The sequence below is a fragment of the Budorcas taxicolor genome, chromosome 4, assembly GCF_023091745.1.
Source record: "Budorcas taxicolor isolate Tak-1 chromosome 4, Takin1.1, whole genome shotgun sequence".
Lineage (NCBI taxonomy): Eukaryota > Metazoa > Chordata > Mammalia > Artiodactyla > Bovidae > Budorcas > Budorcas taxicolor.
The window spans coordinates 87,644,048-87,659,823 of NC_068913.1; the positions used below are offsets into that span (position 1 = coordinate 87,644,048).

General features: G+C 38.0%; 1 protein-coding gene across 1 annotated transcript in view; it reads left to right on the top strand.

Moving 5' to 3' along the window:
- Positions 1–12,930, top strand: part of CPED1 (cadherin like and PC-esterase domain containing 1) — a 324,989-nt gene extending 312,059 nt beyond the window's left edge. Inside the window, exon 22 of the mRNA XM_052638461.1 lies at positions 12,458–12,930. Coding sequence (XP_052494421.1) covers positions 12,458–12,697 — 240 coding nt within the window. The 3' untranslated portion in view covers positions 12,698–12,930. The remainder of the gene's footprint in view (positions 1–12,457) is intronic.
- The last annotated feature ends 2,846 nt before the right edge of the window (positions 12,931–15,776 follow it).

Sequence of the window (15,776 nt, forward strand, 5' to 3'; positions counted from 1 at the left end):
CGTGATAAATAGTTGGTAAAAAGCTGGTCAGTAAACAAGGGATATGGAAGGTCTTCTTCCCTATCTTTCATTTGTCCCAGACTATTACAATATCTTGCTCTTGGAACCTTCACTTTCAACTACTTGAATACATCTTTCCTGCCCCCACCAAGTGTTACGTTTCTACACTCCCAATTGAACAGTATCATGTAAAATCTTTCAGTATCTCTAAAGGTAAAGACAAGTCAAAGAAGCTTTCACTATCTACCATTCCTACACCTTTTTTTTTTTTAAGAACATAATTCTAGAGAGTTCTTTCTCCTTAAAATAATTGATATTCAAGTTCATCTGCAAGTGAATTCTAGCTTTTTCTAGTGGTCGATTAAAGATTGGTACATGGTGAGAATGAGCTCATTAGCCATAATGGAGCTCAGCCTTTCCTGAGATAGCTTGGTACAAAATGGTCTTCCATAGGGAGCATCCTATATTGAATGGTGGTAACACCAATAACATCAGGGTGTCTCTCTGAAGAAGGATAATCAAATGGAGGATAAACACAGAAAAGTGTCAGTCACTCTATGTTGCACTAGTATGATAACCCAGGAGGCAGCTATCCAGCCCTGCCTCTGCAGTCTTGGAGTGTGGAATGTTGGTAGGCCTTAGGAAGAGATGCTGACCCATCACTATTTCATTTCATGTTCTATGCAGTGAACACTCATTTCTGGAGGTTTAACTACCAACCTTTAAGTGCCAAGCTGAGATGGACTTTGGACTGCTTTGATTAGCACTTTTCTTACTTTAGGTCTTAGTGCTCTAGCCTGTGAAAGCAAGATCTGCGGTTTGGGAAATACTACCACTTTAAGGATTCTTAAATAATATTAGTATATTAAATGATCCCAATAGCCCTTACCAGCAAAGAAACTGTTTAGCTTAGTTTGACCCAGTTTTTCCCAAAATGTTGACCACAGACCACTTTTCTTTTTTTAATAATAACTATTAACACCTCAGTAAACATATTTTGGGAAACCTAGCATAGAGAATAAGGTCTAAAATCACTCTTGGAGTACAGATTAAATGTGGCAGATTGACCACAAGCATTTGTCTTCTCTTCCACTTGAAACTCCACAAAAAAGGTTTTAAAGACATAAATCTCCACCACCACCATCACCCAAAAAAAGACAGAATAAGAAATAATTCATAACAGAAAAGAAATCTTAATTCATTCTAAGAAGTTTGACTTAGCTTGCAAGAGAAACTATAGTGTAAAATGCCTAATAAGGACCTACTGTACAGCACAGGGAACTATACTCAATATCTTGTAATAACTTACAATGGAAAAGAATCTGAAAAACAATATATATGTGTGTGTGTGTATGTGTGTATATATATATATGCATAACTAAATCACTTTTCTGTATATCTGAAACTAACACAACATTGTAAATCAACTCTATTTCAATAAAAACTTTAAAATATTAAACATTTAAAAACTGTTTCATAGTTTAAAAAAGCAAAAGTTTATATTTTCCCTAAAAACAATAAAGTACCTACAGAAGAGAAACACCCATGGGCAGGCTTGACTCATGGATCCTCTGTATGGTTCAGACCTGAAGGAGCCAGGTGCTGAGGAAGGCAGGGCTGCAGCACACATCGGAAAACAATTGGTTGACAGTCTGTGCAAATCTGATGGACACTGAGTCCCTCACCCCAATCCATGCAGCCAAGAACCTACACCCATACACATGTGATTTCCTTTAAAACTGAACAGCAGAGAGTCTAGACTCAGAAACACAGGTATAGCAAAAAGCAAACTAATCTAGAGGCTGAAATCAGAAAGCCAAATGTTGAGACTGGCTTCTGAAAAGTAGAGTTCTTAAAGTCCCAAAGCCCCCTAAATACCAGCAATCAATCGCATGTCAACTCAGACAGGAGGCTGGAGATCTCTTCTGATGAGAAATGAAATGGCCTAAAAGAAGATCTCTGTTAAAAACTCCAGAATACTGCTAGGCAAATCCTTCCAGGGACTCCAATAGTGGAAAGTGTTTGTCCACACAAATTGTTTCTAGATAATATTTTGTGCGCGAGTGCTCACTTAGTTGTGTCCGACTGTTTGTGACTCCGTGGACTGTAATCCACCAGGTCCCTCTGACCGTGGAATTTTCCAGGCAGGAATACTGGAGTGGGTTGCCATGCCCTCCAGGGGATCTTCCTGACCCAGTGATCAAAACTATGTCTCTTGCATCTCTTTACCAATGTGCCACCTGGCAAGTCCTGATAACATTTGCATGCCGTATGTATATGTAGACTAGGGCTTCCCTGGTGGTTCGGTGATAACCTCCCTGCTGATGCAGGAGACTCCAGTTCAATCTCTGGGTTGAGAAGATCCCCTGGAGAAGGAAATGGCAACACTCTCCAGCACTTCTTGCCTGGAAAATCCCATGGACCCAGGGCCTGGCGGGCTACAGTCCCTGGGATCCAAAAAAGGCTTACAAGACTTAGCAACTAAACAACGATATGTACAGGCTGTGCTGCACCACTGTGAGATCTCAGCTACCTGACCAGGGATTAAACCCATGGCAGTGACAGTGCAGAATCTAACCACTAGGCCACCAGGGAACTCCCAATAGTGCCATATTCTTAAATAAAAATTCTAAGTTCAGGAGAGGTGTAGGGAAACAAATACTGGTGAGTTAAGATCGAAATAGATTTCAGGACACAAGTCCATCTAAATAGTGTTTGAAATCAATTTGACTAACAAAGGTCATTCCAACAGTATCAAGAATTCAGTGACATGACTATTCAGCCACTTTGGAAACTGAGTTTAAGACAAGGCGTTAGTCTCTGGGGAACTGTGTAGAAGTGCAAGATAGAACCGACAGTTTAACTTGAAATTGGTAAACTACTGTAGGTCTGTAACTCCTAATGAATCTTTCCACGTCAGAGGAGAATTTGTTTCCAGAGTCAGGAACTGAGTTCTGACTGGGGCAGGAATTAAAGAGGCTCAGTTCTCAGTGCAAGAAGGGTTGACAATTTGGAGGTAGGTTGGAAGACAGAGACACTGTGTATCTAGAAACACCAGGAAAAAAAAAGAAAAGAAAAGAAAGAAAAACCTCATTCCTAAAGAAAACTTTAGTCTTGCCCTCTAATCCTCAGCATCTTTGACCCATTCAGAAGTTGGACTCCTTTCACTCAAAACATAGCTTATTACATGTGGCTATAATTAAATATTGGGAGTGGGGGAGGTACGTGAAAGAACTCCTTATTATCTGTAAAAATTGCATGATTTCCTGAAATGGAATTTTAAGGACTGGCTTCTAGCTATTGTTTGTCACTTTATTTTTATTCTCTTTCTGTGAATTCTTAAGCTATTTTTTTCAGCTGATCATAAATTTCGCGACTGGATTGTGAATTGAATGTCCTGTCTTCAGAATGACTATGCCAAATAAAAAGTACCTCAGTAGTATCCATTTATCTTCAAAGACTATGTTAGCTGGTTTTGTCTGGTCAAGCTCGTGTTTTCCCACCTTAGAAAACCATTACCTTCATTCCTCAGACCCCAGGCATGATTGTGAAACACGTTTGTAATCAGAACATCCTCCCTAATCTGGTCTAGAAATTTTGGAACACTTGCATCACTGAAAATTGTTTTCTATTTTGTTCTGTGGATCTGAAACCATGTCAGAAGTTCCTTGGGTATTATTCAAGTCAAGATCGGTTTTAGAAAAGGTATTTACTTGTAATCTGCCTGACACTTTTCCAGTTCACCAAGATTTCCCTTTGTACATCAGTTTTTTGAAAATTCATAGTTATTTTAGATGCAGCAGGAAATAGCAACCCACTCCAGTATTCTTGCCTGGAGAATCCCACGGACGCAGGAGCCTGGTGGGCTACAGTCCATGGGGTCGCAAAGAGCCGGACACAACTGAGCGACTTAACTTCTAACTGCTAACTTCTAACTTCTAACTTAGATGCAGCAATTAATTGACATGGTAATACATTCATTCTGATGACTATGTGAAATCAATTTTGAGTGTTGACATTATATGAATTTAATAGTAAAAGTTGCCATGTAGTTCTGTTGTGTAATTTATAACAATTTTTCATGTTTAGGAAGTCTTTACAATAGCCATTGACCCAAGCCAATCAAGTAGAATTGTGGCCATTTGTATGCCTTCTAAAATGTCTGTGTGCCCAAGTCCTTAATTATGGATGGATGTGGAAAGATCTACAATCATAAGTTGGGAGATCTCTTAACATATAAGAAGCCTAAGAGAAAGTAAAAGTTGCTTTCACACACCAAAGCACAGAATTTTTGTTACACTGAGTCACAAAGAAATGTAATCGTCTACATATCCTATATCTTATCATTACAGCCCTTGATTCCAGCTCCAAAATTACCCCTTTCCAAGTTTCCATAGAAACTATATTAAAAATCTATTACAGTTCTGAAACACTATAATCTTTACTTGAAAATCTATTCCTACTTGTAACTTAATCTAAATTTGAATATTGCTGAGACAAAAATAATTTTTATTATTACACTTATACTTGTGATTATGGGACAATGCTGACCTAACACACTTCATAGAAACCCATTGTCCTTCACTTTCTCTGTCTAATTTTAAATATAATTTGACACAGCAAAGTCACAAAAAGAAAATAACAAAAACAAAACTAAAGACAAGGAGCTTCTTTGGATTATTTTAAACTGGCTAAAAAAAAGCACACAAAAAGCAAGCAACAAACAAAAAACGTCATCTAACGCTCACAGGTAATGTAAACATTTGCCCAGTCACCTGGTCATGTGTTATTAACCATATGTAGCAGTTCATTTTTCTTCTAGGTAGACGTGTCAGTATCTCAGTTGTCACATCCTGTGCATGCAGATTTAGAGAAGCATTTGGAAGCATCAAGCCATTCATGTTTGTCTCTGATTGAGGTGACCACTCTACACAAATATCTAGAATCCTTTGTCTCTGGTTCAAGGCCTAAATTTTTCGCCTTTGTTTTCTAAGAGCTCATTTTGTTGTTTACTATTATTATTCCCCAGAGATAAGCCTAACATTTGTATTGCTAACACCTCTCTTTCAAAGCCACATTCCAGTTACCGCTCTGTTTGGAATTTAGTAATCCCAACCGGTCCTCTGATTTTGGAAGGACTCACATGGACATATTTCCACACATGAGATCAAAGGAAAGAAACAATTCACTCTTTACAGAAATCAAACGTCAGTCACTTGCATAGTATTTCCAAGACTTAAAAATATAGCTAACTCCTTTTCTTCCACTTTAGAGTCCATGAGTGGGTAAAATACAGTAATATTTTGAAACTCAGAGATAGCAGTTTGATGGCAATGCCAGACACCAGATTTTACAAAGAAATAATAGCTGTGTGGACAGATATCATGGCCATCATGAATTAGCCCTGTCTCCTTAATGTATTAATATTTACTAAGGAACTACTTATTATATAGAAACAACAGAGTACCTGACCTTGGGGATCTAGTCTCAGACAATGTCTCTGAAGTCATTTCATTCTTGTTTTTACTTCAAGTATCTTAGACATGTGTCTTTATGCAGTCCCCGTGAGGACAGGGACCATATCTGAGTTACTCCACGTGTTTGTTTCTTAAGAGAGAGAACTCCGAAGTTTGAAAGATGGGTATTATATGGCAAAAATAAATCATGTTTTGATTTTATAATATACAGCATCATCTTCTATTGCTTTTCTCTTTTAAAATGATTACATGAATTCTTGCTAATTCTAAAAATTCTTGAGGTATATATAATAAAAACATAAATTCTTTGGTTTTTGTACTACACACACCCCCTGAATTTTCACTCCCTTCTCCACTAGAGATCCTATTTGCAGTTTGGTACATCAAGTGAAGTGAAAGTCACTCAGTCGTGTTCAGCTCTTTGCGACTTCATGGGCTATACCGTCCATGGAATTCTCCAGGCCAGAATACTGGAGTGGGTAGCCTTTCTATTCTCCAGGGGATCTTCCCAACCCAGGAATCGAACCCAGGCCTCCCACATTGCAGGCAGATTCTTTACCAGCTGAACCACCAGGGAAATTTGGTACATAGCTCCATTTTAAACACACACACTTGATTTTAATTCCATGTAATTAAAACTACTTGGCTGTCAACATTTATGGTCATTAGATTTATATGACATTGGGTTCTATTTAGAATTGCCTTATTTTTCCATGAAAATTTTTAGGGAACAGGGAGTTTATAAAATACATTTTACTTTGCAGTGTGAAAATTCCTATTTTTTCTCAGTGTTGAATTTTACTTCTACTTGGCTTATGCTTGCTTAGTTGCTCAGTCACGTCTGACTTATTTGCAGTCCTGTGGACTGTAGCCCTCCAGGCTCCTCTGTCTGTGGGATTTCCCAGGCAAGAATTCTGGTGGAGTGTATTGCCAGTTCCTACTCCAGGGGATCTTCCTGACCCAGGGATCGAACCATATCTCCTGCATGGCAGGCAGATTCTTTACCACTGAGCCACCTGGGAAGCCCATACTTGGCTTACACAGCCAGCAGATTGCATCTGTGGTAGATTGAAGCTAAACTCAAGTCCCTTTGATGAATGAATATCTGGTATTGAAATCTCCTCTCATCACTGCTTCCTTTTTCCTTCCCAAATGATCTTGGCCATTTTCCTACATTTATTTTCTGAGATCTGTTTTAGAATTCCTTTATCATGTATCCGCCAATCCTGCTGTGATTAAAATTGGAATAGCACTTTAATTAACTTGGAAAGATTTGACGTGTTATATCTTTATATTATTCATGTTTTCTTTTATGTTTCATTAAATTTTTGATGCATTCTTCACCTATGCCCTATAGATCATCATCAACTTTGATGAAGTTGTTTTAATATTGTAATGAAATCTTTTCTCTATTTCTTATTAGTTGTTGATAGATTATAGAAGAACTATTTAATTTTTAAATATTAACTTCAAAATATTTCATTATTTTACAGTAGGTTCCTTTGAGTTTTCAGGCAAACATCATATCAGTTCAGTTCAGTCGCTCAGTCGTGTCCAACTCTTTGCGACCCGTGGAGATCAGCCCTGGGTGTTCTTTGGAAGGAACGATGCTAAAGCTGAAACTCCAGTACTTTGGCCACCTCATGTGAAGAGTTGACTCATTGGAAAAGACTCTGATGCTGGGAGGGATTGGGGGCAGGAGGAAAAGGGGATGACAGAGGATGAGATGGCTGGGTGGCATCACTGACTCAATGGACGTGAGTTTGAGTGAACTCCGGGAGTTGGTGATGGAGAGGGAGGCCTGGCGTGCTGCGATTCATAGCTACAAATAATTCTTCAGTAACCTTCTATGACAAAATATTTCATAATATTGAAGCTTAACATTCCTGAAATAAATTGTATATGCTAGCAAATCCCAAGGACAGAGGAGCCTGGCAGGCTACAGTCCATGGGGTTCCAGGAGTCGGACACGACTTAGCGACTAAAGAGAGAGACAGAGTGATACAACACATAGTAATGATAGATTTTTTTAAATGATATGAGAGTAAATCTACAGTAGCATTTTGGGAGGATTTTTTTATGTCTGCATTTTGACAAATCAAAATTGAAATAGTTCTTTCTCTGTAGGTTTGTCTGCTTTTAGGATTCATCAGAGTAATACTGGCTTAACAAAAGGAACTGGGAAATGTATTATCTTTGATTATTTCTTGAAAAATAGTATTCAAAGAAAACCAACTGAATTAAGTATTGGGTCAATCCCTGGCATCATGGGTAGGAATCAGTCTTATATACCATAATAGAAGCCTTGGTACTGTAGGAGGCATTAGACTGGCCCTCAGAAGGTGCAGAGTTGGCAGGTGGGGGAGGGGGGGCAGATCCCCATCATTCCATCTTCAATTCTCAGAGATCATCTTAGTGATTTAAAAATAGAACTATTTTATCAAAAATAAAACTATATCATGTGATCTGGCAAAAGACTGGCACTACTCCCAAGTGTATACTAATACACTGGAAATAGATATTTTTGTATATCCCTTTTATGAATCGTGTTCAAAATTGCTGTAAACATCTAAACTAGTATTATCCAACATTTCTAATGCAACATCAAATGCAACCCTGAAATCACAGAAAACATTAAAATAATTTTTAAGGAATAGAATCTTTTTGCATTGGGATGAATCTCCTTTTATTTTTCATTGTAATTAGCATGCAGATCATCAGGCAGTTGCAAAAGCCAGAACTTAAGATAACATTATATGAACAAAATTAACCTTATTTTGGCTTCAGAACATGGGAATAATATTTTTTCAGGGTTGACTACATTATTTATGCTTAAGTGTTTCCTTAAGTCAACTTTCTTAAGAATGTTCACTAATCTTGCTATAGATGAATACAAACCGCCTCCAAAATGGACAAAACCTTCAGGAAAACATTGGTGCACCTCCCCAGCCTATCATATTTATTGTTATCATATAACCAGAGGTGGAAGGTGACCCATAATAGAAATATACAACTTTGGGACCTGGAATACTAATCAGTGGTTAACTGCAGATCGAGCTGTAAATTATGATCCAGAAGGATTCCTCACCACAACCCACTGACTTCACTGAACTTCTTAAGCATCACTTCATCTGAGGGGCCTGATCACAAAAAGCCAAACCTCCCATAGTTACAGAAAAACAATTCATTTCTTTGGATTTAGCAGGATATAATTGGCTTTAAAACATATTGCTGTTATATTTTTCTTCAAAATGGGAATAGCTTAGTGTTTGTATGATTATAAAGTGATGCACATTTATTATAGTAAAATTAAAAAGTAAGGGCCAAAAAGTTACAAATAATACATTTTAAACTGCCTGTCATTCCTCCACCCAAAAATGACTGCCCTTAACCTTTTTGTACAGATCATTACAGGCTTTCTATTCACACAACTCTTCTGAAATGGATTCTGCTCACTCACAACTTAACAAAAAAAGACTTACCTTCCAAATAAAATGCTACTTTTTTCACATATTCTTTATTGTTGGAACTGTGTTCACTGCATTCTTTTATCAAAAAATATGTACCTAAATCATTACATAGCCTTCAAAAGAATTTTTAAAACCCATATGAGCTAGTGTTGTTGTTGTTGTTGTTGTTGTTGTTGTTTTGAGCTACTGTTGCTTTCATTAATCATTCACTTCAATTCAGTTCAGTTCAGTTGCTCAGTCGTGTCCAGCTCTTTGTGACCGCATGAATCGCAGCACGCCAGGCCTCCCTGTCCATCACCAACTCCCGGAGTTCACCCAAACTCATGTGCATCAAGTTGGTGATGCCATCCAGCCATCTCATCCTCTGTTATCCCCTTCTCTTCCTGCCCTCAATCCTTCCCAGCATCAGTCTTTTCCAATGAGTCAACTCTTTGCAAGAGGTGGCCAACGTATTGGAGTTTCAGCCTCAGCATCATTCCTTCCAATGAACACTCAGGACTGGTCTCCTTTAGGATGAACTGGTTAGATCTCCTTGCAGTCCAAGGGACTCTCAAGAGTCTTCTCCGGCACCACAGTTCAAAAGCATCAATTCTTCGGCGCTCAGCCTTCTTCACAGTCCAACTCTCACATCCATACATGACTACTGGAAAAACCATAGCCTTGACTAGATGGACCTTTGTTGGCATTGCTGCTGCTAAGTCACTTCAGTCATGTCCAACTCTGTGCAACCCCATAGACAGCAGCCCACCAGGCTCCCCCATCCCTGGGGTTCTCCAGGCAAGAACACTGGAGTGGGTTGCCATTGCCTTCTCCAATGCATGAAAGTGAAAGTGAAGTCGCTCAATCGTGTCTGACTCTTAGCGACCCCATGGACTGCAGCCTACCAGGCTCCTCTGTCCGTGGGATTTTCCAGACAAGAGTACTGGAGTGGGTTGCCATTGCCTTCTCCTTGTTGGCATTAGTAATAAATAAATAATATGTCCATACTGACTGAAAGTAATGTCTTACAATTGCATTAGTATGATGAAATTAAAAGATTTGCTGTTCATCTGCAAACACATTCAAAACATTTTTGCCAATATTTTCTCTTTTCCCTACTTCTCAACCCTCCCCCCACCCCAGTCTCTCTTGGTCCCCACCTCATTTTCTCTGACTTTTGTTGCTAACACCCTGTGGTATATTAACACAGTGATTAAAGCTGACAATGATAGGATTTCCCCAGAGCTGTGTTTTATACATTGTACAAATAGACAGTATATATGGCCTTTTTGTTTGTATGTGTGTGTATTGATATTCCTAAAATATCTGTGAAGAGAATGGAAAAAAAAACTAAAATATACATTGCCTCTGGGGAGGGAATTGAGTGACTGGAGATAAGGAGCAGAGATGGGAAGGAAACTTTTTTTTATTAGATACTCTTTTATGCTTTATAAATGTTTATAGTTTCAAGATAAAAATATATCTACATATGTACAAACATTTATAAAACTATTAGCGTAATAGAACTTAGGCAGCTCCTTCAGGTTCCATAACTTACCTCTTTCCCAGAGAAGTGAAACTGCTGACTGTAACAGTGTCAGTTTGTGGGTATGAGGTGCAAAAAAATTTTCTCTTTCCTTTGAAAGTCATTTTAGTTATCATTAGTTATCATTCTCTAAAAGGATGCCATGATAGGTTTAGAGTACCACATTTGAATCAGTGACTCAGCAAGATGCCAGTGTCTTCTATTTGTTAACACACTCTGATCCTGGGAGGGATTGGGGGCAGGAGGAGAAGGGGACAACAGAGGATGAGACGGCTGGATGGCATCACTGACTCGATGGATATGAGTCTAAGTGAACTCCGGGAGTTGGTGATGGACAGGGAGGCCTGGCGTGCTGTGATTCATGGGGTCGCAAAGAGCGACTGAACTGAACTGAACCTAAATACACTAACATGTGCACACACACACACTCACAGCAGTGTGGTAAAGACACCATCTGAGACTCCTTACTTGCCTTGGAGACAGCTGCCCTGAGGTAAGAAAAGCAGCATAAATTTTCATTTCAACCTTTTTCCTTTTGAAAGATAATTTACACTGATTCTTAATCATGTCAGTCATACTCATGCCATTTGGGCAACATCTGTGTATAGAGATGCTGTTCAACTTTGTGAATTAGTTATCCTGCTCTTCAGTTCAGTTCAGTTCAGTCACTCAGTCGTGTCCAATTCTTTGCGACCCCATGGACCGCAGCATGCCAGGTCTCCCTGTCCATCACCAACTCCTGGAGTTTACCCAAACTTATCTCCATTGAGTCGGTGATGCCATCCAACCATCTCATCCTCTGTCGTCCCCTTTTCCTCCTGCCCTCAATTTTCCCCAGCATTAGGGTCTTTTCAAATGAATCAGGTCTTCATATCAGCTGGCCAAATTATTGGAGTTTCAGCTTCAACATCAGTCCTTCCAATGAACACCCAGGACTGATCTCCTTTAGGATGGACTGGTTGGATCTCCTTGCAGTCCAAGGGACTCTCAAGAGTCTTCTCCAACACCACAGTTCAAAAGCATCAATTCTTTGGCACTCAGCTTTCTTCATAGTCCAACTCTCACATCTATACATGACTACTGGAAAAACCATGGGCTTGACTAGACAGACCTTTGTCGGCAAAGTAATGTCTCTGCTTTTGAATATGCTATCTAGGTTGGTCATAACTTTCCTTCCAAGAAGTAAGCATCTTTTAATTTTATGTCTATAGTCACCATCTGCAGTGATTTTGGAGCCCAAATAAATAAAGTCAGCCAGTGTTTCCCCATCTATTTGCCATGAAGTGATGGGACTGGATGCTATGATTTTAGTTTTCTGAATGTTGAGCTTTAAGCCAACTTTTTCACTCTTCACTTTCACTTTCATCAAGAGGTTTTTAGTTCTTCTTCACTTTCTGCCATAAGGATGTGTCATCTACATATCTGAGGTTGCTGATATTTCTCCCGGCAATCTTGATTCCAGCTTGTGCTTCATCCAGCCCAGCATTTCTCATGATGTACTACTGCATATAAGTTAAATAAGCAGGGTGACAATATACAGCCTTGACGTACTCCTTTTCCTATTTGGAATCAGTCTGTGGTTCCATGTCCAGTTCTAACTGTTGCTTCCTGACCTACATACAGGTTTCTCAAGAGGCAGGTGAAGTGGTCTGGTATTCCCCTCTCTTTCAGAATTTTCCACAGTTGATTGTGACCCACACAGTCAAAGGCTTTGGCATAGTCAATAAAGCAGAAATAGATGTTTTTCTGCAACTCTCTTGCTTTCTCCATGATCCAGCAGATGTTGGCAGTTTGATCTCTGGTTCCTCTGCCTTTCCTAAAACGAGCTTGAACATCAGGAAGTTCACGGTTCACGTATTGCTGAAGCCTGGCTTGGAGAATTTTGAGCATTACTCTACTAGTGTGTGAGATGAGTGCAATTGTACGGTAGTTTGGATTCAAATGTCCTTGATTTTGCTTCACTACTTTTTTTCTTTTATTTGCAGGTGGTAAAATCAAAGTTATCCAAAGAGGATCACTTTCTTAAAATGAAACAATCAAGAAATCATACTGTGGGAAAATATTTCAGCAATCAAAGCAAATTACGACAAAGACGACAAGACTCTATGACAAATGTTCAATCACCATTTCATGTCAGAGGTCCAATTAATCAGGTTTGCTCCGAAATCCTTCTCAGCAGGATATGTGCCAGTGAAAGAACTGTGGAGGCCCTGCAGAAGGACTGAACTTGGAATTGGATACAAGCCACTCCCCTGGACAATGGTCTAAGAGCCAAATCCTGGTCATCAGCTATATTTTGGTTCTACCACACACACTCAGGCACACAGGCACACACATATACACTGATGCACATTTAGCTAAAAAAAAAAGTCATTACACTTTTTTCTACAGCTTTATAAAATCAGAATGTGCTCTTGGAAATCAGTTGGTTTCAAGATGAAAGACAGAACTAGAAAAAGGTGACCTGAAATATAATCATAAACTAGATCCCCTGTGGGCCGGTATTGCAGTGTGATAATAAAGAGAAATATAGACATTTGATAAGTGGGGGGAAAAGATCATGTTCTTGAGTGTTGTGTTATCATCTTTATTGGTACCTTAAAATTGAAAAGGGTTTGAGGAATTACATTCCACCTGCCAGTGGGGATTGTGCTGTGCTTGCCTTTACCAGGAGAAAACTTGACATTGATGAGGGTTTAGGCTTTGTGAATCTAATGCTTATGAAAACAGTTTCTTCCTAGATTTTTAAATCCTTTCACTGAAAGGAAAAGAACAGGAATGTTCCTCCAGGGAATTCTAAGAGATTCTATGAAAGAAATAGGAAATATAATATTTTAGAGTTAAAACACCAATATATTTAACTTTGCACTCTTTCTACTTTTCATATACATTCCCTCCTAGCCTGTCGGTGAACTTGGATGGGTAACTGAAGTCTGAGTTGATTAAGTATGTAATATTAAAGTGAGAAAAACAAGATATAGTTCCTTATGGGTTACTGTATTATATTTTATTGATGTTATTACTTAAGAAAAAAGCTTTTGTTTGCTATTAGAGCCCTATATAATTTAATACTGTGATTATGTTAATATTTTATGTAAATATTTTGCAAAGTATTAAGCATTCTCAACTGCATAGACATTTATATCCAGAAAGCATTCGTATATGTTCTCGAATACTACTATGTTGCTAGTAAACATATTTTGATTTTCCTGAGAGAGTGTATCTAATCCAAATTTAGAGTAGACATACAATTAGTTTTTATAAAACTGTGGCATATATATGCAACATATCTAATCCTAGTAATTGAAAACTTTCTCTTCTATATATTAAAATAGTAAATTTCTTTATTGTGCAAAAGCTTTGTTGTGAGATAACATCTCACAGTTACAGTGACTCTTAAAGGATTATTTTTCTTTTGGGGAAAAAATACTGAAAGGGCTAATTCAGTGCTTAGCTGAAATTACCAAATGCACAAATACCTCAATTCCAATACTATGCCAAAAACAAATCTATTTTGATTGATCAGTTCCTTAGTATGAATATAAACTTCCTTTAAATACTCTATTTTTATATATATTTTTATATGAAAGTAAACATAAATTTATATTTAATGGTCTTAAATTATATCTAAGCACAAATATCACTTGATATAAACAATACGTACCTGTGTCTAAAAACAGGTGATAAATTTTTTAAATGAGCGGTACAGAATTAACTTTTAAAATGAAATATTTTATAGTATCTACAGCTATGTGTAAGCATCATTTTTTGGTTTATAGTGCTTTTTTAATGATATAAAATGTTGCCAATTCATGTAGCTCCTCTATCCTGTTTTAATGTATTACGTACTCTGTAACAGATTATAGTCAGTGGATATTTCTTATAATTTACTGCCAACCTAACTGCAGTACACTTCTGACTGAGGTTAGCTTTGCATTTACCTCTTTACCATTGAAAGAGTAGTGGATTTTAGAAACAATTGTAATAATACAATTAATAAATGTCTTACTAGTAATAATCTGTGTTTGGAGAATATGCTTTATTTTCCTTTTTACTGAAGGTACACACCATATAGGAATTCCCTTGTAGCTCTGTCGGTAGAGAATCTGCCTGCAGTGCAGGAGACCTGGGTACAGTTCCTGGGTGGAAGAGATCTCCTGAAGAAGGAAATGGTAACCCACTCCAGTATTCTTGCCTGGATAATCCCATGGACAGAGGAGCCTATGGGGTTGCAAGAGTCAGACACGGCTTAGCGACTAAAGCACCACCACCATACACCAAAATATCATCCTGTGGACTCAACTACTAAAGTATAGTTTAATAATATGACCATATACTTCCTTCCAACCCTAATATTCTATAAATTTTGATCAGATGAACCCCCTGCTCTACAATGACAAAGCTTTTGAATACAATACAGTGACAAATTTTGTCTGCAAGGAACCGAAATGCTAAGAATCATTTTAGTTAACTCTTTGATTGAAAAAAAAAATTACCTTAAGAAGATAGGTGTGTGTTTGTGTGTGCATTTGTATTTGTGTGTGTTTGACAAGTTCATAATTTGGATGAGAAAAATAGAGTAGGTATTTTAATTTTTTGATGTAAAAGTTAAAGCTAAGTGGATTATTTTTGGCAAGAATTGATTGGCATCCAATCTAAAGAAAACATTTATAATATTAAAAGTCAAGAATAACTGCATTAGCATTCCCAAGCATCCATGTTGATTATATATGTGGGTGTGTGTGTTTTTAAAGGCACAGTACACTATTTGCCAGCCATCCAAGTAAGCAAAGAGGGTCCCCTAGGAATGTGCAAACAAGAAGGTTCACCATCAGCTTTACATTGGATCATTCAGTCCTCTTTAAGTAGGTGGCTCAGTGCTGCAGTCGGCCCTACAGAACAATTCCCACTTAGAAAGCATTGGATAAAATCACCAGTTTTTGAGATGGAAATCGTTCTGGTAATGTTTATGGAGAAAAAAAAATAATGCTGTTCTGCACCTGAACTTTCTTTTTTTAGTTTCATCTCACTGAATGATTCCAAGAAGAAATACAGAAACTGGTCAAAAATTATGTAACCTAGTAAGAGTTTTTTCAAAGCCACAATGCTTTGGCATGGTGGGAGAGGGTGGAGGGGAGTGGCTGGTATCTAATACAGCAATAAGTTCAGAACGTAGAGAGATGATCAGGGCGAGGATCTTACTAAATCTTATTTTGTGAGCTCCTTAGTTTGAGCAAATACTGAAAGAATCATCAGTATCTAAAGTTTTCTCTGCAAATTTTCATCTTATAAAAAAAAGACCAA